Consider the following 27,926-nt stretch of genomic DNA (forward strand, 5'->3'; position numbering starts at 1 on the left):
ATGGCGGCGGCACCACGAGCGGCGCCTCGCCTGCCCGAGGTCCTACGTCCCCCCCTGCCGGAACAAAGGCCCGGCGTCGGCCGGCGTGCCGCGGGCTCCTCGGCTCGCACGGGCATGCTGCTTGCTGTTTGTTCTTTCTATTTGAGAAACGTGACTTGCGACTGTAGCGCTGACTCTTCAAACACTATAAGAGTAAGGTGGTGGGGCTTTTTTTTGGTTTTGGTTATATATATGCATATATATACATATATGTTTTTTTTTTTTAAATACAGGAGAGGTTGTGCCTAGCGTGCAGCGCTGGGCCGAGGGCTCCTCTTAGTGCCCAGCGGGAAGGCTGCGGCGCCAGCCGTGCTCTTCCCTCAGGCACCCGCGCTCTCAGGGAGACTGCGCTCAGTGTCCGCGCAGCGGGACGTGGGTCACGGGGTTTAAATGTTTCAATTTTAAAAAAATTGAAATGCTTGCTTTAAACAGAGAATGTGCTAAGGCCGGGGAGAAGCCTGAAAAGTCAGGGGCTTGTGTGGCCAAAAAAAAGGTGAACGTTTTTCTCTCCTGGATGAGCATAAACCTGACTGATGTTTGTAACACACGTGGGTGGGTAGGTAGGTATTCACTTCACGTGGCCCAACAATCGTCCTTTTCCACCTTTTCTTTTGCTAAAATTCTTAACTGGTTTCCTGAGTACTGTAAGGAGGACCTTTATACCAGTTTCCCCTCATCAATTTAAACTTCATCCTTGCAGGAATAAAGGCATAAACATAAAATATAAAAAATGGAAACATATTATTTTTATATTTTGACGAAGAAGAAAAAAAAACACCTGTTAATTCTGATATGCTGAAAAACTGAATAAACCCCAATATTCATGATATCTGGAAATTTGATTTCAGAGCTACTTCCTGAGATAAGACCAATTAGATTTTTTAGAGTAATTTTAAAGGGATGAGTCACTTCATCTGATGCTGTAGTTCCAGTATAGACAATCCATCATAGGCAGAATTTCCCTCTTCAAAACTTGAGGTAGTTTAGGCTTTGGACACTGATTCAGCAGCAGTGTGCATTGTGTATGTAGGACAGTAATTTGTGTAGTGCTATGTTGGCGAAATTAATTGGGTTTAGATAAGACAGTAATGTTTTTGAATTGGCAAGTGTTTTCCATCATACTACTGAGGACTTGAAAAGTGGCTTTGGAGGGAGGTTTTTTCTTTTTGTTTGAGGAGAATTTTACCACTGTGCATTTTTCATCTCCCTTTCAAGTTCTAGGAAATATGTGTACTAGTAAATCTTATTTTTGATGTTGCCCAGCTTGCTAGAATGCCTAAGTAGTCTGTTTATTCTTTCTTTCAGGTACATAATGTGTGAGAGTGTTAAATAAGTTAATTTTCTTTGAAAATTCTGCATCATTAGTGTGAGACACAAGCACTGCGCTTCCGTGGTGGCCAAGGCCGTGTGTGACAGGTGTATCAGCAGTATCTGTGGTTACCAGCTTCCTTCAGCTGCTTCTGGCGCTTGCTGGGCTCCTCTCCTGAGAGCCATTTCCTGTTTTAGGGCTGCCAGAGAACTTGCACAGCAAAGTGAATACCACTTCTAGCTTGGTTCACTGACACATCCAGAAAGAAAGAAGTAAAAGCAGCAGTTAGGTCAGCTTGAGGAGTTGCCATCTCAGATTTCAGTTCAAATGCCCTTTAGCTGGGTATGCAGCCAAACAAAAGCAGAATACCAGGTGGGTGAAAAACTGCTCACTTCATATTCATCTTCCTGCCAGATTTTGTACAGCCAGTTTAATTTGAACTGAGAAGTGTTAGAACCAGTGAATGGTCCATTTGTGCTATTGAAATTCCTTATCCCTTGCTATATCTGTAGGAAGGGGCAGGCATTCTGGTGTCTTAAAATGGAATCTAGTTGACTAAAATAAGTATTTCTGTTTAAACTTTCTAGGCAGCACATGTGGAGACCCAGCGTTCAAGCACCACTGAGGGCAGTGCCTATTCAGCAACAGTTAGTCAGGGCTATGTTTTACCGGAAGGAAAAATCATGCCCAACACAGTCTTTGTTGGTGGAATTGACATAAGGGTATGTATATATTTTAATTGTTTAAAATGAATATAGGGTACATCAGTGGAGAATAAGTGGAAATTTTCCTCCTGTTTTAGTGCGGATTTTTTTTTACTTGTTTATGGCGGTGGGGCTTCTTTTTTTTTTCCTTTGTGTGTGCATTTGCCAGTCTAGAAGGTAGTGAAATGTCATAGGAGCATTCTGGAACATGTCTTCCAAAACTAACCTTTAGTTCTTATGGTAGTGGAAAATGGGTTTAAAAAATGGTACTGTCTGCTTTAAATCAGTTCTAAGTAGTTGAATGTTTTTTAAAATGTTTAAGACCTTGTTTTCTTTTAGATGAATGAAGCAGAAATTCGGAGTGTCTTTGAACAGTATGGTACTGTGAAGGAGGTGAAGGTCATCACTGACAGAACTGGTGTTTCGAAGGGGTGGGTAGAATATGAGTAGTTGTTTTAAGTTGATGCTTATGTGGACAGCATTCTGTAATAGGTGATATGAGCAGGTGCTTAGCAACTCACTTGACATGCTTAAGCCTTAATACTAGCTGCGGTTTTCTGTTATGGTGAGTTAAGACTGTGAAACCAGTAAATCCATACTGCCCCCAACTAAATCTGTATAATCTTCTCTCTGTTCAGGGAAAAGAAGCTCACTGTCACTCAGTCATTGGAAACAAAGCCTAACTCATGTGATGCTTACAGAGCCAATTCTTTTGTAGGATTCTTCTGCTGGCTAGAGTAGCTAGAAATCAGGGGACAGTTCAGGATGATTAAGAGAACTAAGATGGCTTATTCAGGGCAGTGACTCTGCCCTCTCCTGACGCTTGTGAATAAGTTCTAGAGTAAAACAGCCCAAACTTGTTTGGGTGAAGACTAAGTATGTGAACAAAGTTGAAACAAGGGAAATTCCCTTTGAATATATAGAAGAGTTCTGGATTACCATGGTGACACCCTTAAATAAGAAGATGAAGGACCTTACCCTGTTGAGTTCTTAGGAAGCCATCCCAGTTTTGAGGTTATCCCTCCTGATGAGAAGGATACAGTACCCTGCTGAAGTTCCTTCCAGCCCAGTTTTTCTTAGATTCTATGTTTAGATCCTAAAATGTCACATCTTTTTCTTCAGCATATGTAGTAATGGAAGAGTTGGAAATAAGATTCATTTTCTCATATCCCTTGCTAGTCTGCAAAGTGAACCCGTGCTGTGTAGTTAGTGTATGTTGCAAGTATTGATAATAATTTTATTTATGCCATTAATGGGACATAATTGTTACTATAATGCTCTGAAATGATCTTAATTGTGTAGACCAGATAAACTAGGGATGTGGTGAAATAAACTGGAAAACCTCTTCAAGAATTGCTTCCCTCTCACTGGTGTTACTGTTCCTATAATACCTACTTTCCTCCAGACCTCTGTAGTAAATTCAAAATTTAAAGAAAAGTCAAATCTTATTTAAATTTTTAACTTTCTGAGTTGCTAATATTAAGAGCAGTACTCATTTTGAGTAGTTAAAATGGAAAAGTAGCCCTTATTTCTATTTCATGTTATTCTAAAATCTGGCATTTAGTTTCTTTCATCTGGCCCCATAATACTGTTAGTTAGCAGTAAATACATTTTTAGGCTGAATCATAAATTAATGTCCTAGTTGATAATTTTGATGTGCACTATAATGTACCTGGCATGTTGTTAACTGGTCTTGTTTCAAAGAATTTGGCTAATAATCAAATGAAACTGATTACTGAGTAGTCTGTTCTTCCTTTTTAGGTATGGATTTGTGTCTTTCCTGGACAATGTGGATGTCCAAAAGATAGTTGAGGTAAGCTCTTTGTCCAAAATACTCTAAGAAGTTGAAGTATGAAAGCTAGAGACAAGTTTGTGGAAGCCAAGTTATGTACCCTGTAGAGTAAGTTAGGTCACAAAAAAGTCTAGGGCTGCCCAAAAGGTAAATTTTCCAAAATGTGTACTGGTAGTAAAGTCATTATGTATTTGCTTAAATAAGAAGCAAGATTAGTTTTCAGCTGATTAGTTTTTAGCCTGGTATGGTCAAACATCTCATGTCATTTTGTTTCTGATTGCTCTCATTTATTTATGTGCTTGAAAGCCTTGAGGTGTTTGGCTGCTTGGTTTTGGTAGCGGATGATTGTCATAGAACCCTTTTGCTTATGGCAGAAATGTTAATATTTAGTTATTGGGATGCCTTGGTTTAAGATAATTAAAGTGGGACGCTCTAAAATGAGTAATCTCTCCTTTAGATTCACCAATCCCTTTCTACCAAAAAGGAGAAACAAATATGGATAGATATAAGTGAAAAAATAACAGTTTACTAATAAAAAAGGAAATAGCAAGGGCCAAAAAAATAACAGTAATAGTCACTAGTTACAAAGTTGCTGAAATCTCCTGGACTCCCGGGGAACAAAGAGGACTTGAAATGGTGGGGTGACGCCTTCCCAAAGTAGTGGCCTCTGCAGCTGACCAACCTTGTAGTTCCAAAGACAAGGGGAAAATGGTGACAGCCCTCCCCCTTCTTACCTCTTCATTGAGGAATACAGCTGGCACTCTTCAGCAGCTGGGACTTGGTTAAGGGCTAGAAGTCATGGAGGGATTTGCCTTCCTTGGCAGCCAGGCAAGGCCAGGCAGCTGGGCTGGGATGGCTCTGCCTTCACTTCTGCAGGGCTGCTCCATGGTGGCTGCAAACAGGCAGTTGTGGAATTCACCTTGTGCCTGTCCAAGATGCAAGAGAGAAACAAAAGGGGGGGAGAAAAGCCCCAGAGCAGAGGCTCTGCCTGAGCAAAGACCATCAGTCAAGAGAGTGTGCTCTTTCTGCTTTGAACTTTTGCAAAGCTGGGGCACTTGCCCCACTCTGTCCCATGGTTGTGTTTTCTGGCTCCAGGGTCTTAAGAGACAGTAGCAATTTTGGGCACAGATGGATGAAATACAATAACATTTTGGGTTACCTAGGACATAAGAGTAACAGTATCATGGAAGACAGTATTAATTTTTTACTTGTGTCTCAGTCGTTGAAATGCGTTTCTCTAGCATGTCATTTTTCTGCATTTGGATGCACAAGTCTTTTTTAAGCCTCCTAGATTGTGCTGTGGCTGTTCTTGTGTGTATTGTGTCTAGGGCTGGCCAAACACCAGTGCACTCACTAGAAACATTTACTCATTTTCTGCTGCAGGATGAGGTTAAGAGGAGAGCAAAGCAGGCTCAAAATTTTAAAGCTTATAAAAGAAAACTTTATTTAATCAGGACTAAAAGAAAAATAATAAGAAATCAGAATAAATCTTTAGAACACTTTTCCTACCCCCAAGTCTTTCTTTTCTTTTCTTACTAACAACGTAGAGAGACAAATTTGGTATTTTCAGTCAGTTTGCCGCTTTTAAAATCTTTTCTTCAGTTATTTAGGGAGAGGAGCCTCTCATGCCATGTAAAGGAGACCAGGCCTGTGGATGGTCATGTGATCTCTGCTGGGCAGCGTCTCTCTGGCCACATGGCTGCTTTCTGGCCCCTGCCGCAGTTAATTCCAGCCGCAGGGCCACTGCGGTGCCAGCAGGATGGCTCGGCAGCGCGCAACCAGAGCCAGGGCCAGGCTGTGGTTGGAACTCCCACCACAGAATGTCTGTCAGCCTGGCTGTGCAGCAGAGCGGGGCCTGGCCTGGCCAGTGTTCAAAGGCTGGACGCAAGAGAGATTTTTCCAGGCTTTGTTCATTTTTAAATGTGGGTTCAAGGAGGTGTGTTCAGCTTTTTTTAAGTGGTTTAACAGGCTGTCAGTGTTGAAAACTGGCCAGCTGGTTGATTTTTGTCAGGTCTGAAGAAAGCTACCAGGGTCCTTACAGGGAATCACTTAGGTAGCTGGTGGATTTTTTGCTTAACTAAAAACCAAACTATATTAAACCATGATGCTATCACCATGTAGTTTCCCTGTAGCAAACACAGGAGATGAAAGGGTAGAACTGTTACAGACCTGATCTTGGGAGTTAGGTATCAGAAATTTTAAATCTTAGCACTTATAACCAGATCAGGTACTTGGTTCTGGTAGACTTGGGCAGGTCACAAACCACTGGCAAAGCTTTTTATTTTCCCTCTTTCTTCCCAGCCTGAATACAGTAGCTATGAAAATAACATGTATTGAAATACTTGCCTCTTTGAAGTCTTTGCCTCAGAAAACTCCTGTGTCTCTGGAGGATGAACAGTCTCTCATTTGCTTCTGAAGCTCTTAGATAGGGAAGTAGATCAGAAAGACAAATCCAGATAGATGTGCCAGGCACAAATGTAGTGTTCTGTGATGTGCAGATGTGTTTACTGGCCATCCAGCTCTGTAAGTGGGAAGAGGATATGTTTGAATAAAGTGGAGAGTAATGAAACCCCAGCAGGAAATCCTTGATTCTCACCAAAAGATTTTAAAAGCTTGCTGTTACTTGATGTGGTATAATAACAAAAATATACTGTGACTGCTGTACTGAAGAACAGACTTCATCTGAGAGCACCTTTTTCTTTTTACTATGTATTACGTTTATTATGGTGCATCTGTGTGAAATGCTTGCTCTGAGGTAACAATATCTGTGGAGACCTCTTGAGTAGCATTGACATTTGAGCCACGTAGAGTACTGATTTTCTGTGTGTGCTTCTTCAAAACTGGAGCCTGCAGTGTTTCTCTGTTAATATAGTACTTACTGATATGAGTTTGTATACCAGAGGCCTTGGAAGGCCCAGAGGCATATTGTGGATTTTCTTTTCGGTGCGTGTTTCAGGTCTGCAGGCAGTACAAATACCTGCCATCTCAGGAAGAAGCATGTTCAGATAGAACCTGTTGGCTTTTGGAGGGGTTGAAGAAAGGAAGACATTTACATGGGTGTTGTAGAGCTCAAGTTGTATGCAAAGGTTACTGCACTAAATCACTTCAGGCCTTATCTGCACTGAGTGGTCACAGTGTTTTCTGTAAATTAACATGATAGAGCCTCTCTAAAGTGAGTACTCTTGGTGCCTGTGTTCATTTGCCTGTTCAACAAGACCTTTCAAGCCTTGTTCAGCCTGACAGTGTTTTGCCTCTGCTTTAGGTCTGTAACTGCACTCTGGTCCAGCATGAAGCTGTTTGCAGTTCAGATTGGAAAGTTGCCTTTCATTTGGAGGGGAGGCCTGTCTCCTAGGTCCTCTCATTGTTGAGGTGGAAAAGGTAGTTGCATGATTTTGGGCACAACAGGATTCCAGAATTAATTTAAAAATGCCCAAAATCAACCAAGACACTTTCCCCTAAAAAAAGTAAAAGCCAAAGAAGTCCACCTGTCAAACTAGTCAGGTTATTGCACCTTTTTTCACCCCCATATATCTGTTGAATCATCTTCTCAGACTGATAGAAATTAGAATGAACAAGATTTTTGTAATCATTATAATTCTTCCTGTTTTACAGGCAACAATACAGTTGCTGTTGCCTGTTCAAAGCACTTCCTGTAGTGGAAATGGGAGAAAATTGCAAACCCGCGTATTTTCTTCTGAAGCAGGTGCTTCTGTAGAGTTGCATATGATAGAGAATCTAGACACTGTCTGCATCCAATACTGACTTTAATGCTTGGTATTAAAATTGTGCTAAACCAAAAATCTTTCGCTAGAAACCTGAGATTGTGGTCACTTTCCAATAGTACACTCACCAAGACAGGAATAGTTAGGACCTGTGTGTATAAAGCAGCAGGGCGGACAGTCACTGATACATAGTTGCAAATTTAAGTAGTGCATGTTACTATTGGGGCCAGTGATACATCATTTTGGAGGGTTGTATGAGTAAGCAGCTGAGCTGAGGGCCCTGCAGGAAATCTGAGATAAAAGGCGTATGGTGTTGAGAGAGGAGACTGGAAGCTGTTGAGCCTTTATGAGAGTTGTTGTACTGTGATGTAGAAGCAGAGTCCAGTCTCTTTAAAATCCTACAAACCTCTCACCTTGCTGATTGCCAGCTTACGGAGAATTACCTGTCTTTCAGTCACAAATAAACTTCCATGGTAAAAAGCTGAAACTGGGCCCAGCAATCAGAAAACAACAGAACTTAAGTAAGTATATCTAAGTAAATTTGTTCATATTGCAGGTATTATAATAAAACAGGTTTTTGTTCTTAATTGTACATCATTATCCTTGCAAATACTTTTTATCTGATGCAGTATATTTCAGTTAAACCTGGGTTCTGACTTCTGTGACCTCACTTGTATGATGTTGTTTTAATAAGAGTGAGGTTGGTAGCACAATACAATATAGTTAATATTGAGTTAAATTTGAGATTCAAAATCCTTAAGGTTTTTTCCAGCTTGAATTCATATTTCTGACAAAATACATGTAGTAATGTCTTAATACTATTTATCTGTTTCAAAACAAGATTCCTGCGTGCATCCCAGACAAATAGTTCTTGGTCCTCCTCCACCACAGTTCCAGAGTGTGTGGGGTAATCAGACTATGGAGACATACGTGCAGCCTCCAGCTGTCATGAACCCAGTAACACCCTATGTTCAGGTAAGACTGCTCCTGACACTGGTTTTGAATCATAATTAAATATTTTTTGAAGGTGCAAGCGTGTACAACTTTTGGAGTATGTATTGAGATTCCAATCTGATCTTACCTGCCTGTTCTTATATTGCCTTCCCAACTTCAAACCACTTCAAAGGAATGCCAGCAACCTTGAAAAATTGATTCAGGGATGTTAACTCATTATAAAACAAGAGGGAGATGATACCTTTAGGAATGAGAGCTGTTGAAAGTGGAGGGAAGATTGAGTTATTACTGCCTGTCACAAATGCAGTTCACAAATGAAATGTTTCCAGATATTTAATGTGCTGCTGTCCTGCTTCAGAATAACCTACGAAATTTAAAATGTATTTTTGTAAACTAAGAGTGGGATCAGAAGTTCTCAGGTACTTTTCTCCTAGCAAAATATATCCTTGGTTTTAAACTGCTGTTGCATTACAAGAGCACTGTGTTCCAGCATCTGCTGTTAATAGCCGTGCCCAGCACAGTATTGCAGGGCATCACTGTACTGGTACTTCAGATGAGCATTCCTTCTGAGGTGTGGGTACAGTGCTTCTGGCCTGGATAGGAGTCCTGTGCCGTTTGAGTGAACCAGATCAGGCTCTCTTATTGCATTAGCCTTGTATGATGGGGCAGTACTGACTACAGTCTGATTCTGTTTTGTATATCTTAAACAAGGTGGAAGAACAAACTTGCAGAAATACTTTCTTGCAAGGCAGAGAGCTTGATAATAGTATTCTTGCTGATTCTCTTCAGTTTATTAATTTAAGAGCATCAATTCTCTTAAAGGCTGGAATATGCCTTTAACTATTCCCTGAAGAATCTGAGAAGGTTCCATGTTAACAGTGTCAGAATACTTTCAGGAAAGAAATGCTAGGAAATTTTCTTAATTTGAGTACTTAGCTTCCTTTTCCTCCTAGAAACTGATCCTTCAGATTGTACTCCATTATTTCATAGTAGTCAGTCTGCTTCAGATCTACTTCTCAAAGTTTATGGCATGACTTGCACTTCTGAAATTGCTTAAAAGATCAGTTACAAGCAGAAATGGGATTTTTAGATATATGAGTTGGAATCTCACTTTATAGATGTTATTAATGCCTGAAGTACTGAAGCAAGCCCTGTGGGAAATCTAAGGGCTGCTTTTAAACAGTAAGTCTAGTCTGCACTGGAATTGAAATAACAGTGTAACTTCTAAAAATGTGCTCCTGGCTAATACCTCTACAAATATCCTATTTGTATCTTGCTTCAAACTTGCAGTTTTGTTTTTTAAAAAAAAGCTTTCTTTGCAGCCCTATCCATACAGTTCATCACCAGCTGTACTGCTAAAGCAGCAAGTTCCCATAGGATATCAACCAGCTTACAACTATCAGGTATGTAAAGTTTTAGAAGAAGCAGAAAGACTGTTGGATACCTGACTAAGCTGGAATGAAGTGTTAACTGCAGTCTGATCTTTGTGCTTCTCATTCTTTAAAATCTATCTTCCTTCAGTTCTTCACAGCTACTAAAGCAAAAACAAAATAGTGATGAAAACTGTTCAGTAAATTAGCATACTCTTTTCTTTTTATAGTTTTTTTTCTTAAATATACTGTGGTAAAACAACTTTGAAATTAGAAAAGTATGTGAATTAGTGGTACTTGTGGGAGGGAGCTTTGCCTTTGTACATGCTGTAGTGTGGGATTTTAGGTACTTGGAATCAGAATTTTATCAGATGACACAGTGTTTGATGTATATAGAGGGGGGGTGTGCTCTTGCACTATAAAAATGTCAGAGAAGGTGCTTAGCTGATAGTGGGGTTTGAACTCAAAAGTGAAGAGGGTGGCTAAGTCTGGTTACTGATGCAAAACTAGTAGTAACTGGAAGCAGCTAGAGGCTTGAGATCTGTTTTCAATGTAGGTATTTGGTTTCCCTTATTTTCCCAATATTAAAAAATATTTTAAAATTTTTCTTTAACTTGGAGTGAGAAGGTGATAGTGGAATAAAATAAGGTATCTTGCTGGATGTAAGACTGTGTATTAATGAATTGTTTTGTGAAAAATCCAGAGATGAAATGCTATAAACAGTGGCTCCTACAGAGCAATTACTTGTCTGTTGGAAATGAATGAGTAAAAGGTGTTTCTTGTCCAATTTTTGTTTAAGGCTCAACCACAGTGGCTTGCTGGGGAGCCAAGAAATTATGTAATACCTCCAACTCCGGTAAGTCTACAAACTTAGACTTCTGAAACTGTCTTCTTACTTAGCACAGTATTTTTACAGCTTCGTACTTAAAAAAAGTCTGTCTGGATCTGTGTAATCTGCTCTACAAAAATATGTAATTGCTGATAAGATTGTATGTCGTTGTTCAGAATTTCTACTGATATATTGCCTTTTTGAGTTACCTGGTGGAAGAGATCTGTCTGGTTTTGGCACTAGAACTACATGTTCTAGTTACAGAACTCTAGAATTCTAAATAAAATAGGGCTGGCTTTTCAGGAAAAGTTGAAAGAAAAAGAAGTTGACCTCATGTACAATTTTTAAGTTAAAAATCTCCATGTTCTTTGCAAATACTGATGAATTTTTTGGCTCCTTCCATTAGGCTTTAAACATTTTCTCAGGCTACTACAAACTGTAGATGGTGCTGCTGGCCTCTGAAAAAATTCATTGCTTTCTGTGACTTAATGCGAGTAAGGCCTGTGAGAAAGGGGAAAAAATGCTCTGTATTTGTTTACAATGTCAGAATTTAAACTTGCCCTTTTGGTATTTTTGTATATTTAGGTGTATTTATTGACTACAGTTTTGATGAAGTGCTTCAAAGCTGTAATAAGTAATTTTCTCGTGAATGGTATTCTCTTCCTGAAAGTTATCAGAAGTCATTGAAATATTGATTACACTATTGGCTTGAAATAGTTTTTTTAATAAGATCCATGAATGTGGATACATTATACAGCCATAATGTATCACTTTACAGTTCAATGGTAGCAGGCCAAAAATATTTTTAGAGTAGGTGTGCATGGGGGTTTCATTGTTAAATGTTACAAGCTTGATTGTAGGAGCAGACAGCTGTTCTAGGACTATCTCAGTTGAGCAGCTATAAGTATCATTCTTAACTATCTTAGTAAAACGGGTCACGACACAATATTTCCCTTACTCATGAAACTTGACAAAACTGTGAAGATAAACTTGGCACAGTTTAGGGATAGATGAGGATCAGTGACACCATAACTGTGCATGTTTTTCCAGTGTTACTGAAACATTGTAATACTTAAAAACTCTATAGGTGTATACTTCAGTGAACTATCATGGCTCTGAGGATCCAGGATTTATACAGATGGAATGTGCTGTTCCAGAGCCCACGCAGTTGCCTAGCAGCCCACAAAAGGTAAGTGCTTTCTCAAAACTTAAATAGTCTTTATCATAAATGCCATTCCTAGAAATTTACACATGAGAGTTATATAGCTTTGTCAAGGGCCTTAGACATATATCCTAGAAATCAGGGTTATAGTTGCTACTTTAAGCCTATTGTTAAGTTCTGTGTATCTGATTTCTGTGTATAACTTCAGAAGTCTCATGTTTCCTTGAAACTGTTAGTGCTTGTTTGCAGTGCTAAGGGCTGGATAAAGTGTGTGTTCTACCTGATTAAGTCTACTTACAAGACTTTGCCTAATCTGTGGACATTGCAGGGAAAATTACAGGTACTAAAAAAGCAGATTCGATAGCACTGCCTGCTGTTTTAGGTAGATTTATTTTACGCTTCAAATATCTGAGTTGGTAACTTTCACCCTTTCTCACTTTTTTGTGGAAGGTGGCCCCAATTTAGTGAACAATTTGCTTTGAATTCAGTTTTCTAAAGGAGAAATTTCATTTCTCGGCTGTCACCCTCATCCACAAGCAAACTGGCATGTCACTGATTAGAATTGTTATGCTGTAACACTGAAGGGGGATAATGAGTTAGTTTTAGAAGATTCAGGGGGGGCAAAAAAATTACAAGTGTCTCAGGGAACACAAGGCAGTTGAGGAATCATGATTTCCAAGTAAACCCTGTGACACACTGGCATTGCTAGCTAGTAATGCCCTAAGAAAACAACCTATAACTCTATATGCACCTATAACTGTATTTCAGAAGTCTGTGGACAGGGGCATGCAAACAGTATTATCCTGTCTGTCTAATCCTGAGAACCAGCTGACAAATGACTTTGTATCACAAGACAGCAATGTAAAGGTATGTAGTGAAAGTAAAATTATATCCCTGAAACATAGCTGACCTTTGGTGTTTTCACCTACAGGATACCATAAAGATGAAGCAATTAATATCTGTGAATGCCACTTGAATTTTTTCTTCCTTGTACATGCTCTGAGATGTGTGGGTTTGCCTCTCAGTTGCTTAATGATGGAAAAAAGTGCTGAAATTGGATTCAGTGGGTTTACTCAGGAAAGCATAAAAAATTGCTGAACAGTCAACTAATGAACAATTAGAGCATAAGTCTGGCTAGTAATTTCTCAGTGATGTGGCTGAAAGCAGTAGATTACTCCCTAGTTTGGACAGAGGATGTTGAGTTTAAACCTTGATAGTCTGTACAGTGAAATAGCTACTGTGGATGGTGGCTAGTTATGCTTTGTCTCTGCTTTAACCAATAAATTGTAGTCCAGGTTGGTAGCTGGTTGTCTTTTTTTTGCTGTATGTGTTCCGTCTTTGTAGATTTGCAATCTCCGATTACATTCCAAGTTGTGTAATTTCAGGTTATTAATTTCTAAGACCTTGCTTTCTTTTTGTAAAGCAGCAGATATGTGAACTAGACAGGTGTACTCTGAAATGGGAATGCAGAAGCTGTGTTTTCTCACTTTTGGAGAGGGTGAATAAAAGTACAGAGTGTCTGGAGATGGTTCCTTTATTCTGATTAATTGAATTTTTTTTCTTGTCCTCTCTTCTATCCCATCCCAGGAGGGTAAGACATACCACTTCAGAAAAGGAAAGACAGTACACAAAGCCATTTGATCAACAAAGACTTCAAAGTATCTAAATTAATTAAGTAGATGGTACTACAGTTCAATTTAGCAATACAGAATGTAACAGTTCTCAAAGTTACTTAAAGTTATGTTTGTACTCATGTTCTACGTGTTCTGATACTGTTGTTGTTGCTTGAGTAGTTTGAAGTTGTAAGAGTTGACAAACTTCAGTGTTACTGTTTGTGTGCTTCCCCTGATAACTGACTGGAATGTTAGAGAGTTTATATGTTTCCTTTATGTGGATTTTTCTCTGAGCTTTAAGGTACAGTTTGCATATTACACGTTGTTTTACATTAACACCTGGGTTTTTGTTAACTACAATTTGACTTCTATTGACCAGTTAACTCCTCTGCAGTTTAAAAATTGAAGTAGTTATTTGCCCAAGAGAATGTATTTTAAGACTGAGCTTTTAAATCAGTGCAAAGGAAGATGAGAAGTTGTAACTGAGCTGAAGCCCTGTAAGTCCTGCTTGCCTTTAGACGACATAATCAATGTGATTATGTTCATTGATGGCAGTCTATGTACCTGCAGTCTTGAGCATCACTATTATTTTTGGGTAAGTAATGAAGAGAATACTAAAATTCCTGTATGTAACTTAAAATGCAAGAATGTTATCTGTATTGGACGCTCAGTCAGCCAATACAAGGTTTTTTACTTGAAAAATCTTAGCAATACCTGTATTTTAAACTTCTGAGAAAATACTGCACTTATATAAACCTTTGTTATGTGATGCAAACTGTTAATCAAAGAATATGTGTATGACTGTTTTAATAATCATGTAGATTTTAGGTGTGTATTGTGAAACAGTGAAATAAATTTTTACTTTGCCTTGGTTTCCTAAATTTCTGGTGTCACAAATGTAAATAATAACTTGTTAAAGCTGTTAAGAACATACTACTCTATGTGAAGTTTTCAGTTACTATAAATCCATAGTAACAAACCTTGTTTTGTGTAGATACTAGCTGAAGCTTCTAAAGAGTAGAACTGAGAAAAGAGAAGAGTCTTTTTATATGTTGGGTCCTAGCTTGCTTTTTTTCTCCTACTCAAACACCTCAATCTCTCCAGACAATAAAAGAAAAACTGCCTCTCTTGTTAAGGATGTATCTATAAGGCTGTTTAGGACTGCCTGTTCAGTTTCAAATTTCCAGAAGGTTTAGAGATAGAAATGACTAGGCAAAGACTTAGCCAGAAACACATGTTAGTGAAATATGTAGAAGGGGACTGGATGTGTAAGGGAATATGACTAGAGCAAAAGTCCAAGGACTGCTTCTCAGGAGTGTTGTGGACAAAACTTTATTAAAGGAGGGTGGGGGGAGAATGATGATAAATGTTTTTTGAGCCACTTTATGCCGCTTTGTACCGATGTTCTGATAGCATAAATTAACCTGGAAAAAGCAAAGCCCATACCAGTTTCTCAACTCGCTGTTTCATGTTACTGACGATAGTATTAAGTGTTCCCATCATACTGATTTGCCGTGTTTTTTTCAGACTGCTCTTTTAAAGATAGTGGCTTGATTGTGCTTAACTTTTGTGTTAGCATCTGTTTTGCAAAGCTTTTTCTAGTATTGAATCACGACCCCGTTCTTTCTAACTTTCAGTATATAAACAGCCTGCATGTGGTTTCAAAGCTGTGTTGTCAGTTTATTGATAAAAGGTAGTTGTTTCTTTGCAAATGTAGATTTCTTTTTTGCTTGATATAAGTTGTGTTGGCTGCCCCAGACCTTACCTGAGGCTTTCTGCTGTAGCCCTTAGAAAATATAAAGGGCCCTATGCATAGCTGTCTCATTGAAGAGTCCCACCACCAACAGAAGAGATTTAACCAGAAGATGCCTACATAGAGTACACATTTTCTGTTTATTTGACCGATAAGGAGGTTAATTGTATAGTGCACTTGAAATGGTACTAGATTCTTACAGGTGTGCTGAGAGCTTCTATCACAGGGGAATAGCCAAGGCCTTATGAATATAATTTACTTTTCTTCCATTAGATCATGTTGTGCTGGTTCTGCTAGCTGCTTACCTGTAGTGCAACCCGTGCATTTTTATTGTTCTTTTGAAGTACCCTATAGCATGTAACGTAAAGCATACCACAAAACCAATAAGTACATCTCTTTCCTGTTGTATTCAGAAAGTTGAAACATCTGTTTAATATTGCTGTGATTGAAGGCATTTCCAAAATCAGTGCATGGTTGGAAGTTTTACAAATTTGTACCCCTTGTATTCTCAGATCAAGTGGACCATGTTAACTGTGAGCTAGCAGGCAGTAGTCAGTCCTTGTGCATTTGCTTGCACATAGTATGTACATTCTGTGAGAGACTCAAAAAGCTTTGGGTGTACTTTAAATATTAAGACAGCTCTTTGTCAAAAGAAAAATTGCTTAGACAAGATAGAAAGACAATGCTTGCATTTAATTGGTATTCTAGAGCTATGACACTTGGTTTATTTTACTTCCTGCCTGAAGTACCCCAGTTTGCTGTTTGATGGCCTTTTCATATCTTTTTACACACTTTGCCACCTGACAGAATTATTATTGGAATGAGACAGCCAGACAGATGGTATTCTTGGATCTCCATTAGAATGATTGTCTGGCAGAGACGTTAATTCCCTGTCAAAATAGGAATATTTTTTCCTTCTAGGTATTTGTGTGCTAAACTATCTTAATCAGAAGGTGATGTGATCCTTTATTGCTATAAAGAAACAAAAGTGTTCTCCCTTTTCTATTTCACAGGGTTTTCTTTTGTGTGCTTTACTGAAGGAGATGTTTTCAAGTCCTTTAACAGATCTACACTCTAGATTCCTTCCAGGAATTAGTTTCTAGACCGGTATTTTAGAAGAGAGAAAAAATTTAAGAGCTGCCACTTCTAATTTTGCTGAGAAAGTTAAAAAATTATTCCAAGCTATTAAAAAAATTGAGGTTTCTTCAGGTAGAGTATGCATCTCAAAAGTTACTTAAGTAGCTTTACAACACAGATAGATCTTTACTTCCTGCTTTGTTTCTGCACTAAAATTTGGGCTGAAGCTTGAGAGACAAACTCATATTGGAAGCTCTTTTAAAGAAAAAGGCCCCAGCTGAGTTTAAAAAAGCCTTTGAACTGTCCCAGTGACTGTTCAAGCTTCGACTTAAGGGCTTGTTTGTTTGTGGGGATTTTGTATTTGGTGGGGGTTTCTTTTTTGTTTTGTTTTGGGTATTTGGGGGTTTCTTTTTTCCGAGTAGCGTGAATTTGTGTGGTGGGTGCTCAAGACAAGCATGAAAAAGGGTTTTCTACTCCTTCACCTTAAGGTTGTGAGACTGTAGAAAGTGTAGAAATGAGGGCAGGATTTATATTTAAAAACATGTTGCTGTAGAATATTGATGCTGCTAGTCCAAAAGCAATTACTGTATGGATAGTTTTTCTGATTTTAATTATCTCAAAATTTCTAAATATGTAGTTAAAGGTGCATGTTGTAATATATTGCTGATGCAGTGGGATATATCAGTACTGCTTATAAGACAGTACTGATGTCTCAGCAGTACTTCTCTTCTTGGGGTGTGTGTATCATGCCCTTTAAGCTTCTGTTCGCCTTTTCTTGTAAGTAGGTGTCCAAATTTAAAGGTATTGTTTAAACTACTTGGTGTTTATACTAGATTACCTTAAAAGATCTTTTCCAAACCAAACTGCTCTATGATTCTGTCAGGGAGTCTGCTTTCTCCTACCCCATCCAGGATCACTCTGGATTTAATCTTTGTAGGCTGTCTTCAATTAAAAAGAATAACATTTTTCTGTGTGATGCCCTTTTTGTCTAGAACAAACCTAACCAAATCACTTTCCCTCCATTATTTTTGCTTCTCTAAGAAAGACTCATCAGTGAACTTTTAAACTTCTTGTAAAATCTTTCTAGAACAATTTAGGATTAAACTCACCAATTAAAATAGAGGTTGTCTTCTTTTCCTCGGAAAAAATTTGTGCTTAGAACTGTAAATTAATTTGTGGATCATTTCATGGGATGGCTTGGGTTGGACAGTACCTCTAAAGGACATCTAGTGAACCCTCCTGCAATGATCAGGGATAGATCCAACCTAGGTCAAGTAATTTAGAGCACTCTCACCCTAACTCCACTCTCATCATAAATGTTCCCAGAGATGGGATGTCACCAGTCCTGGACAGCCGGTTCTGGTGTCTCATAGACCTCGTGGAAGAAAATGTCTTTATTCTGTCCGATATAAATCTGCCATCTTTTTATCACACCTTGCCCTACTAAAATGTCTCAGTCTTTTTACAGGCTCCCCTTAGTGGTGGAAGGCTCCAGTAATGTCTCCCTAGAGCATGCTCTGCCTGTCTTCATAGGAGTGCTGCTCCAGCCCTCTGATCATCTTTAGGGCCCTTCTCTGGACATGCTCCAACAGGTCCATGTCTTTCCTGTGCTCAGTACTCCAGATGGAGTTTAACCAGATTGGCAGAATTACTTGCCTTGTGGGGGAAGGGGACAAACCAACCCAGTGTTTTGGCCTGTAGCAGTTAATAGAGTCATGTGCTGCTGTGTTGTGCAGCCATCCATTTCTTAGCATAAGCTGATTTTATTATTCCTGAGTGTAAGGAAGCAGTTAAATTATTAAAATGGGATTAGTGGCTCCTGTATATCGCAAAAAGATAAGTCATGCCTTCCATAAGACCTATAAAGAGGATCCTACATACATGAGATAAAGTAACCATGTAGAAATGTGTTCTGAGCACACACACTTCAATTTCTAGCTTTTAGGACAGTGAGGCAGGGAATAGAACATGAATTGGCTAAAGGCCATACACAAAATCAGAATAATTTAGGTTGGAAAGGATGTTTGAGATCTTTGAGTTCAGTCTGTTAACCTAACACTGCTGAGCCCAACAAGTCTCCCCAACTGCCACACCTTGTCGATGCCTCTAGGAATAGTGACTGCACCACTTTTTTGGGCAGCCTGCTCCAATACTTGATAGCTCTTTTTTGTGAAGAAATTTCTAGGTGAACCTCATCAAAGGTGAACCTCCCTTGGCAAAAATCTGAGGCCCATTTCTTCTTGTCCTGTAACTTGTTACTTGGGAGAAGAGGTGGATTCACAACCTCCTGTATTGAGTGACAAGGTCTTCTCCAAGTTTTCTTTTTTCAAGGCTAAACAGCCTCAGCTTCCTCAGCTGTTCCTCATCAGACTTGTGCTTCAGACTCCTCACCAGCTTTGTTGCCCTTCTCTGGACATGCTGTGGTGCTTCATTTTTCCTCCAGTGAGGGGTCCAAAAGAACACAATATTCTGGTAAGGCCACATCTTGGGTCCAGTACAGGGAGACAATGGCTTGCTGGATCTGGCTATCATATTTGTAATACAAGCCAGGATGCAGTTGGCCACCTGAGAACACTGCAGGCTCAAGTTCAGGCAGTCCTATCTCACTCAGGGCCTAGCAGCTGTTTTGGGACTGCTGTGGACCAAGGCAGTCTGACTGTTTAATTAAAACGAAGCATTATGGAGGCCTGTGGTGGGTATTGATGCAATGTGATTCTGCCTAGTGCCCTGAATGTCAAGGTGAAGAAATTCAATGAAGTGCAGTAGATGGTGGGAATAACTTGGGATTCACTTAAGACAACTGTGATTGCTAATGGGACTCAACTGCAGATGTTGTAGCTCCCTGTGGTCCCACCTGATGTCCTTATGGGTAACCCAACTGGCCATTGCCATGTCTTGCTCAGTGTGGTGTCCAGCTGTAGGTTCTGTGGTTCTAAACCCCAGGGGCATCTTGGAGTAGCGGTGACCAGCACTGGTGGTCCTTTTCTGCCACCACAGTTTTCCAGAGACTTCACCAAGCTTGCAGGGTTTCAGGTAGTTGTTGTGACTCAAGTGCAGGACCTGGCACTTGGCCTTGTTGAGTCTCATAAAATTGGCTCATCAATCCAGCCTGTCCAGACCTCCTTTCTGCCCTCCTGCAGATTAACACTCCTGTCCAGATTTGTGTGTTCCACAAGCTGGGAAGTGTACACTTACCTTGTCCAAATCATTGATAGAGACACTAAACAGAATTGGTCTGAATACTGAGCCCTTGGGAGCCCCATTAGTTACCATCTGGATGCAACTCCTGTTTGCCAGTATTCTCTGGGCCTGGTAATCTTGAAGATTTTTACCTAGCACACCATCCACTTCTCCAAGCCATGAGCAGCTCGTTTGCCCAGGAGAATGCAGGGGAGAACTATCAAAAGCTCTGCTAAAGTTTGATGAAGTCAAGGTGCTGAGTACCCCAAGAACAACTGGTGGAAATCTGAAGGTAGCTTCTTAACTTACTGGGGAAACAACCAGTTTGGTTTACAGTGCCTCATGGAAGTGAGCAGCTCACATGTGATTTTTCAGGTAGGTTTCAAGTCTGTTGCAGATGATGTTTTCATTACAGCCATCAGAGGGCTCTCACATCCAGGCCTACATAACAGACTCTGGCTGTAGCTATGAAATGCCAAAGAGCAATTGCACTGAAAACATCACTGATCAAGGTATATGCTCACTGCATATAAACAAAAAGTTAACAGTGTGAATAAGACTTCCCTTGATATTGTTTATTAAATTTATTTTGAGCAATTGTGCAGAATTGATTTGCCTAGACTATCGGGGGGGGGGGGGGGGAAGGTGTGAAAGGACACCCCCCAAAGTAGGTATTTTCCTTTTTGTTAGCTGTTTCACTTGTGCCAATAAAAATTACCAATACAGCACTAAATGTTAGGCACGTTAACTGAGGCTGCCTGCTTGGTACTCCTGATTTTAAGTTCACTAGAGTAGAGATCTTTATACATAATTAAACAACCTATTTACTGAATCTCTTCTGGAGAAAAGTGTTGCAATGATGGGTTGTGGCTTAACCCCAGCTAGCAACTGAGTACCACACAGCTGCTTGCTCTCCAGTTAGATCAGGGAACTAATTATTAGGATGGTAGCTAGAAAGCTTGTGGGTTGAGATAAAGGCCTTTGTAATAGAAGAGCCTCACACACAGGCAAAGCAGAACAAGAAATTAATTCACTTCTTCCCATGAGCAGGCAGGTGTTCAGCTATTTCCAGGCCAACAGGGGCCCATCACATGTAACAGTGACTAGGGAAGACAAATGCCACCACTCCAAATGTCTCCCACTTCTCCTTCACCCCATTTTATAAACTCAGCATGAAGTGCTGTGGTCTGTAACATGCCTTTGGTCAGTTGGGATCACATGTTCCCACTGTGTCTCTTTCCAGTTTCCCATGCACACTCAGTCTCTCTGCTAGCATGGCAGTACAAGAAGCAGAAAGGGCCTTGGCTCAGTGTAAGCACTGCTCAGCAATAACATCTCTGTATTATCAGCACGCTGTTTAGCACAAAACCAAAACATCCTCATGCTAGCCATTGTAAAGAAAACTAACTACCCACAAATCTTTATTGGTAAGGCACTTCCTGTAAATGCTGGATTCCATGTGTTTTTGACAGTGAAATAAGTGTGTGGTCTTTGTTACAGTATTCATAAAACCTAAATTGCCACTTGTGATTATCTGAGTGTTGCATTGGTTATTCCCTGATTTAGGAGAAAGACAAACACTGAAATTACTTGTGTTCTTAGGGGATATGTGATAGTTTCATTAATTAAAATCCAATTGTGTTAACAGGTTTTAAAATGTAGATTTTTCAAAGTAAGATAAAAGTGATCAATAGTGGTGAAGTTTCCAAAACAGTATTTTAGTGCTGCTGCTGCCCATTAGTAGGTTGTGAAGTCTGGGCTGATGAGATTTGTTCTGCTGTGGTTTCCTGAACTCAGAAAGGTGCACAGCATCTCAGAATGCTGGGCTGTAGAAGATGCGCAGCTGCTGTGTTGTGTGACAGCTCACACCAAAGCCTACTTTTTGCATTAAGACAGTACTAAATGTGGCTGCTGGGCTGAAGGAAGCCTGGAAAGGGACTTTTTTTTTTTACTTCCCATGCTATATGTAACTTGATTGTATCTCTTCAGCTTTTAAAAACAGCCTTTTAGGCGGTTGATTCCATGAAGAAATACCCGTGAGAGGTTCAGGAACCTTGAGCTCCTGGTGAGCCAGTAGATTGAAATAAAAAAAAAATCCTGGAACTGACACTTAAGCAAGTCCTTCTGTGTCCAGGGAAAGAACATCTTCTGTGTTCCTGTGTAAATTCAGGGCCACTGCAGAAACATTTCATGTTCATTTCTGTTTCTCTTAGCTTGGTGGGGAATTTAAGCACAGGAAGTTCTGAAAGGGTTCTTATTCATGCTTTTTCAAGCTCATAAGCCGGCCTTAAAGTCAGGCCAGCGCTAACTGCAACAAGAGCTCCTCCAGGCAAGTGAGGTTTGGTTAAAGAAGTGAGCAGTAGACTGTACTTATTCTTTAAAGTAAGCTTTAAAACTGCTCTTTCAAAGAGCATTCTCAAATAAATGAGACTGAATTTTTTTTTACATTTTAAGCCTTGACTTCAGCCTTTGGTCCTAGACAATTTGATCCATTTTTGAGAGAAACTATGCCTGAATATAACATAGATCAGTATGGTGACTGAGCTGGGTGCAGATGAAGGTGTAGGAATTCCTACCAGCTAAAGACACATGAGGAGTTCACTGTTTTTGTATTATTTCTTGTTCACATTCTGCTTTGTAATACTTCAGTGTGATCTGTCTGGCTTACGCCTGGTTTATAACCATCTCGGTTCTATTTCTGCCTGCTAATCTTCACACTGTGGTGGACCCAGCTGTGCAGTCCGTCTTGTACGCAGAATGGTACCAGTTGCCATGACAGCATATAGCTACCTACTGGTGGCAGAATAATAGGCGTGTGACTTCTTTGGGAAGTGTCACCAATGTCATTTAGTCGTCAGCCAGCAGGTGGGGCATTAAGCTAACAGAAACCTGCCAAATACTGTAATTTTAAACCCTTTCTCTTGGGGAACACTGCAGTTTGTCCTTTTGACAATAAAAGCTGTCCGTTGCAAAATGTTGCGATTCTTACTGTGGGCTAATTCATTTTTCTTGTTAAAAAATATAGCCGTAAGAAATGCAATGAGAAGGCTTTGTAGCTTGCCAAAAACCACATTATGAGTTGTAGTGGGTTTGGAAGACAGGTGGGGTTTGTGAGCAGGTTTGACACTAGTTCCAAGTATGTCATCAGGACAGAGCTGGGCATTCCATAGGGAAGTTTGAAACAGTGATGTGTTCCTTAGCTAAAAAAATCCATCAGCTTATTTGTAACTCTTTTCACTTCTTTTCTTTATTATACAGTGCTTACAAATCAAATCTTTAAATGAACTCAACAGTATTTCAAAGGATTATAAATCCGAAAGGGTTTTGATTTTCCTTTCTGCTTTCAGGTAAGTCTAGTTTATTCTACAATCTGAAGAATTTGACAAATACAAAACAACAAAAAGAAAAGCCTGTAGAGCTACCCAAACCCGTATATTTTGAATCTACTTATTTACCCACCTTCATTGTTTCCTTTTTTACAGAGGTGGTGTTGAAATCAGTAAGAACATGGATCACTTCTTGAAACTGGATACTCATTCTTAATCTCTCTTTTCTTGTAATGGAACACAGTAATTGCCAGTGGATGGGAGCTCAGATATGTGGTTTACCCTTCCTACCAGTGCTTGGTGTTACCTGCTGTTTTCAGTGTTTCCTAGGACCAGATCCCTCTAGGTTGCTTGGAAAAAGGTAAGCAGTTATCTGGCAGAAATTGTGGATAACTTAATTTTCAGTTGCTATGTCTGCTTCCCCTAGGGAACTGTGTGCTCTATGAAATGTTTGCTTTCTTGGATGACATTTTCCAATATAAATGACACTTTATGATAGGGTATTATGAAGCCAACAGTGAACAGAGTAAGAAAAAAAGAGTTAGGGTTCACTTACATATTTGCTTACGTTATTACAGACACACCACTAAAGAAGTGAAAAAAAAATAAAATATTATTTTGCTGAGTTCCTACATTTGATAGAGACTCTTAAATAGTCGTAGTTAAAAACTACTGTGTGTGTGTCCAGATCAATTTTTCTAGTTCAGTATTGTATGTAATTTTCATTATTGGAAACCTGTCTGTAAATGGAAGCATAAAAAGGAAAAATAGATGCTTGAGAACATGCTTCAGCTTCTAGTAGCTTGTGTCTGAGGTTTTCATCTTGTCTTTTATTCTTCCTTTTGGTATATATTGAAGAGAGTAACAAGGCAGGCTGTATTTTGCCACATTGTCATAAAATGCAGTTATAAATAAAAAGAATAATATTTGCTGCATGAGTGAAATGTGTTTTCATCATTGCCTTTAAGACTTAGTAATGTTTTAACCTAAAATAAAAATCCATTAAATTGTAACAAGCCTGTTACTTAAAAAAAAATTCAAAAGATGAAGCAAGCTTCTTTCATAGACCATTAGGGTTCTTTAACAGATTTTTTTGCCATACTCAGTGTTCTGAAAAGGGCTTGAATTCTGTATAGAAAAACCCAGTCCTATGATGGTACTGCCTAAATAAAAGGCAGTCATTAGTAATATTACGTATTTCTACCTGCAGGTCTCTAGAAGTACTCTTTGTTGGTTGTGAATATGATAGTTTCAAGTTCTGTGTGCATGCTGCCTAAGCACCAAAAAATATCCTCTATGCAGAATTAGAAGCAGCTCCTTAGGCCACAGGACAAGTTAAGTCAGGAAGGTTCTACTGTATATGATGAAGTAATGCCAAAATATGGTTTTTGTAACAAATGTAGAGGACATTTGTAGCTAATGATGACTCTTATTGTGTCCTGAAGCTTTGAGTTTTGGTGACAGATCCTGTTACAAGCTACCAGAGTGTTTTTTTAATCCAAGTAGCAGGGGTCTGTGTTTTGGTAGGAGGTGATGTATTACCTCAAACCAGCCTGCTTGGCTTTTAATGTACAGCTTCAGAAACTATGAAATTAATGTTTCTGTGTTTGTTCCCTCACATATGTATAAGCTAAGGATGAAACAGAATTGTGTTATAGTACTGTTAGTTATTCTGGAAAGAATGCTTTTCAATTGCAAAGCAGATGTCTCATACTTAATTGGAAACAGAATTCTCTCTTAGGTTAAGGACAAGGGCAGTTAAGGGAATTGGTCAGTTAAGTGCCCCTGGCAAGGCTGTGTGGGGAAAAAGACAGAATCTGTCTTTCCTCATACAACAGCAAGGTTTATTTTACTTCTGTCTGAGTTAAGTAACATGGAGAATTAAACTTCCATTTCTTTGACCTGTTAGGAAATGGAAGTTCCCTAACTTGATTTTTTGATATTACATTTTAGAAATCTTATTAACTGCTCTTTCAACCTTTGTGCTGCACTTCATACCTAATGACAAAGAGAAGGTGGAGCTGGTGGGGAAAATGCATTGCTGTGACTAGTCACAAATGCCACTAGTGTTTTCTTACTGTCTTTTTATCTGTCACAACAAGGATATACTATATGTACTTATAACTGTAAGGTCAAGGATGAAACTTAATGGTTTTGTTTTTTGCTGTTCCCCAAATGCACTGCATGGCAAAGTAAGGTTTCTGAAGACTTGCAGCACATTTTTTCACCTTACCATTCCAGGAAACTAAAATAGTGCAGGAAATACCAAGCTTTGCAGTTACGGAAAGTTAGTCAACTAAAATATTTGTTTATTAGTACAAGTGCACAGGTTTTCTGTCTGTATGTAAATGCTAATGAATACAGAGTCCACATTTATCTTGTTTGAATGCTGCTCACTTTGTTAATTCATCATGTGCTCAAGCAGCTTCTTTTCATCATCATTGGCTTTCTGTCTTTGGTGTCAGAAAGTTCTGCATGCTGAAATCACTTTCTTAATGGAACTGCCTAGAATGATACGATTTTACAGTTTTCAAAATCTGAAAGTAATCCATAGGTACCCTGCTTATTATTTTCTCTTGATAATTGAGTCTCTATGGAGCAGGCTTTTCTGTCCTGCACTGTTACTTCTAGTTGGGTCTAGAATAGAAAATGTTCATTGGTACTTATTATTTCCACTGCTTCTTAGGAGTCTGGGTTAGATTGTAGTCCTTGTTCATATTCTGTCTTAGCAAACTTTATCTTATTAGCTATAATTGATCCAGTTACACAAAGAGATCTGGAAAGATTATACTGTGGAGAGTGAAGCACTGTTCAAGTAGCTTTTGGTCTGAGAAGTTTAAAGAGAACTTAGAGGTAGGGTAGTTGAGGCCACAGTGATACTTCTGATGTATAAAACAATGCACTCAGAATACACACTTCATGTGCAACTTTTGTGAGATCCTGAGTTTGCAGAAGGGATTAATTCATTGTAACTTACTTTTTCATTCATTTTCAGATTGTTTCATTAAGTATGGACCTTCCTAGGACTGTATCTATGTAGAGTTTATTCAGAGGGTAATGAAGCAAACTCTTCCCACAACACCCTTGGACACATGGTGTGATTGTTGGGCCTGTCCTGTGCAGGGCCAGGAGTTGGACTTTGACCCTAGCGGGGTCCTTCCAACTCAGGATATTCTATGATTCTATGAAATTCATGGAATTCTAATTTTCTGGGGCGTACCTTACCTATCCATTTACTAGAAAGGTAATAGACTATTTAACACTTAGTAAAAATTGCATGAAGTTTTGCATTATTTAAAGTGCCTGGTTGTCTAGGCCTTTTTCATATTAGTGAAGTCTCTCAAATGAGAATCTCAGCTGACCTCATTAATACAATTGGGCACCAGCTATCAGGTAGGTGGAAATTTACAACTTGGGAAATTCTAAGAATTACTTTCCTTTATATGTGATTTAGCTTAATGCAACGGAAGAAGGAAAAAATGCAGTGACTTGTTCATAGTGCTCTGTTAAACTACTGGAATGTTCAGAAACAGAAATATGTATGAGTATGTATCTAACTCCTTATTGATGGTACTAAATAGTGCTTAATCTGGATATCTATAGAAAGGAAAAGGCACATACTCCAGCTCCTTCAGTAGTTTAGTGCTTCTTGTTAGCACAAGTCTCGGCCTTCTGCACTGGCTTGTAACTAGCTGTCTTTTTATAGAGGGCTTTCACTTGCAGGTTTTTGGAGCACCTATGCAAGAGAAGCTTTAGTGCCAACTTGATAGAGCAATAAATTTCTCTCTGGACAATGGTATTCCATATGCAGCCATTTGGGGGTATATCTCTCCTGTTTCTGAAAGTTCTTCTACAGCCTGGATTTAACCAAAATTATTAATTAGATCAGAATGTGAAATCTGTGTTATCTGCCAGATGTGTACTAAAACATTCAAGAAAGGCAGAATAAATAGAGATTAATTAAATAAATTGTCAGAAATTCTTAGATGTAGCCACAATTTTCCTCTTGTTCCTACAGAGGCATATCTTGTCAGTAATGATCATGTGAAAAATTACATCCGCACAATGTTATATAACTATGTATAGTCTTCAGAAATTTATGTCTATAAATGCATTTTAGGTTTCAAGACTATAGAAAGCAGCTTTCAGAAAGAGCTTCCAAGAAGAAAACTGATTATTAATTAAATCTAGCTTCTGAAGCTCCCTAGTAGCTGCTTTCAAATGAACAATAGAAGCACTTTAATAATAATAAATTTTAAAAAATGGCCCTGTGCCATTAAAATGCTGTAGTGGTAGAACTCATGTTCACGGTAGTCTCCTTGGGAAATTAAATGTGAGCTATTTTCAATAATTGTGCTAAAACTGTGAGTCAGGCTGAGTTGTAAACTGCCTCCCTGCTCTGGAACCCTGGAGAGTCAAAAATAGCTGCTGCTTCTGAGCAAGGGTCAGACTGTGTGCTGCTTTGTGCTGTTGCTGGGACAGAAAGGGTTACACCACCATCACCATTAGCAGCTGGGAGCTGGTCTGATTTTCTCTTCACCAGCAGTATAGATCTTACTTCTCCAGAGTTTTCTAATCTGTCCCACTTCTTCAGACTGGGAAGCAGTTTTCCTGGTATTTCTGAGAAGTTATGGCTTAGTTCTGAATAACACCCAATGGCATTACTTCTTTGCAATAAGAAAAGTGTTCATCAAAAACTGAAATTTTACCTTTCCACTCAAGCTTATCATCACCTCTGTGTCTGGAGTGCTTCAGTCTGTGGAAGACTCCAATGTTGAAAGCTACAAGACATTCAAGATCTTGCAAGTGCAAGAATCTTGGAAAAACAAACTGGAACCAGACATGGGCCAGTCAGTTACTGAACCTTTCCTGGAGCTACCAGGTGGCAGCTTGCTCGGTACTAAGGAATTGTGCGACACTGAAGGAATGCTTTTCCCTACCAATCACACCAATTCGTACCAATTGAGGAGGAAATGCAAATGAGTACAAGGGAATGATATATTTAGCATTGGTAAGACAGAGGTACTTTCTACTACAGGATCCAAATACAAGCTAGAAATCAAAAATGTGTTTTTTCAGCAAATAGGGAAAAAAGT

General features: G+C 39.2%; 1 protein-coding gene across 1 annotated transcript; it reads left to right on the forward strand.

The window, feature by feature from the left end:
- On the forward strand, positions 1-27,813 carry DAZL (deleted in azoospermia like; the record flags this gene model as incomplete). Its single annotated transcript, XM_084208862.1, has 11 exons — positions 1-192; positions 1,936-2,070; positions 2,392-2,483; positions 3,814-3,865; positions 8,021-8,087; positions 8,408-8,541; positions 9,843-9,923; positions 10,690-10,746; positions 11,807-11,908; positions 12,650-12,748; positions 27,553-27,813. 11 exons carry the CDS (start codon positions 1-3, stop codon positions 27,811-27,813), a joined length of 1,272 nt encoding a protein of 423 aa, XP_084064988.1.
- Between the last annotated feature and the right edge of the window lie 113 nt (positions 27,814-27,926).

This window comes from Fringilla coelebs (genome assembly GCF_963513975.1).
Source record: "Fringilla coelebs genome assembly, chromosome: 1".
NCBI lineage: Eukaryota > Metazoa > Chordata > Aves > Passeriformes > Fringillidae > Fringilla > Fringilla coelebs.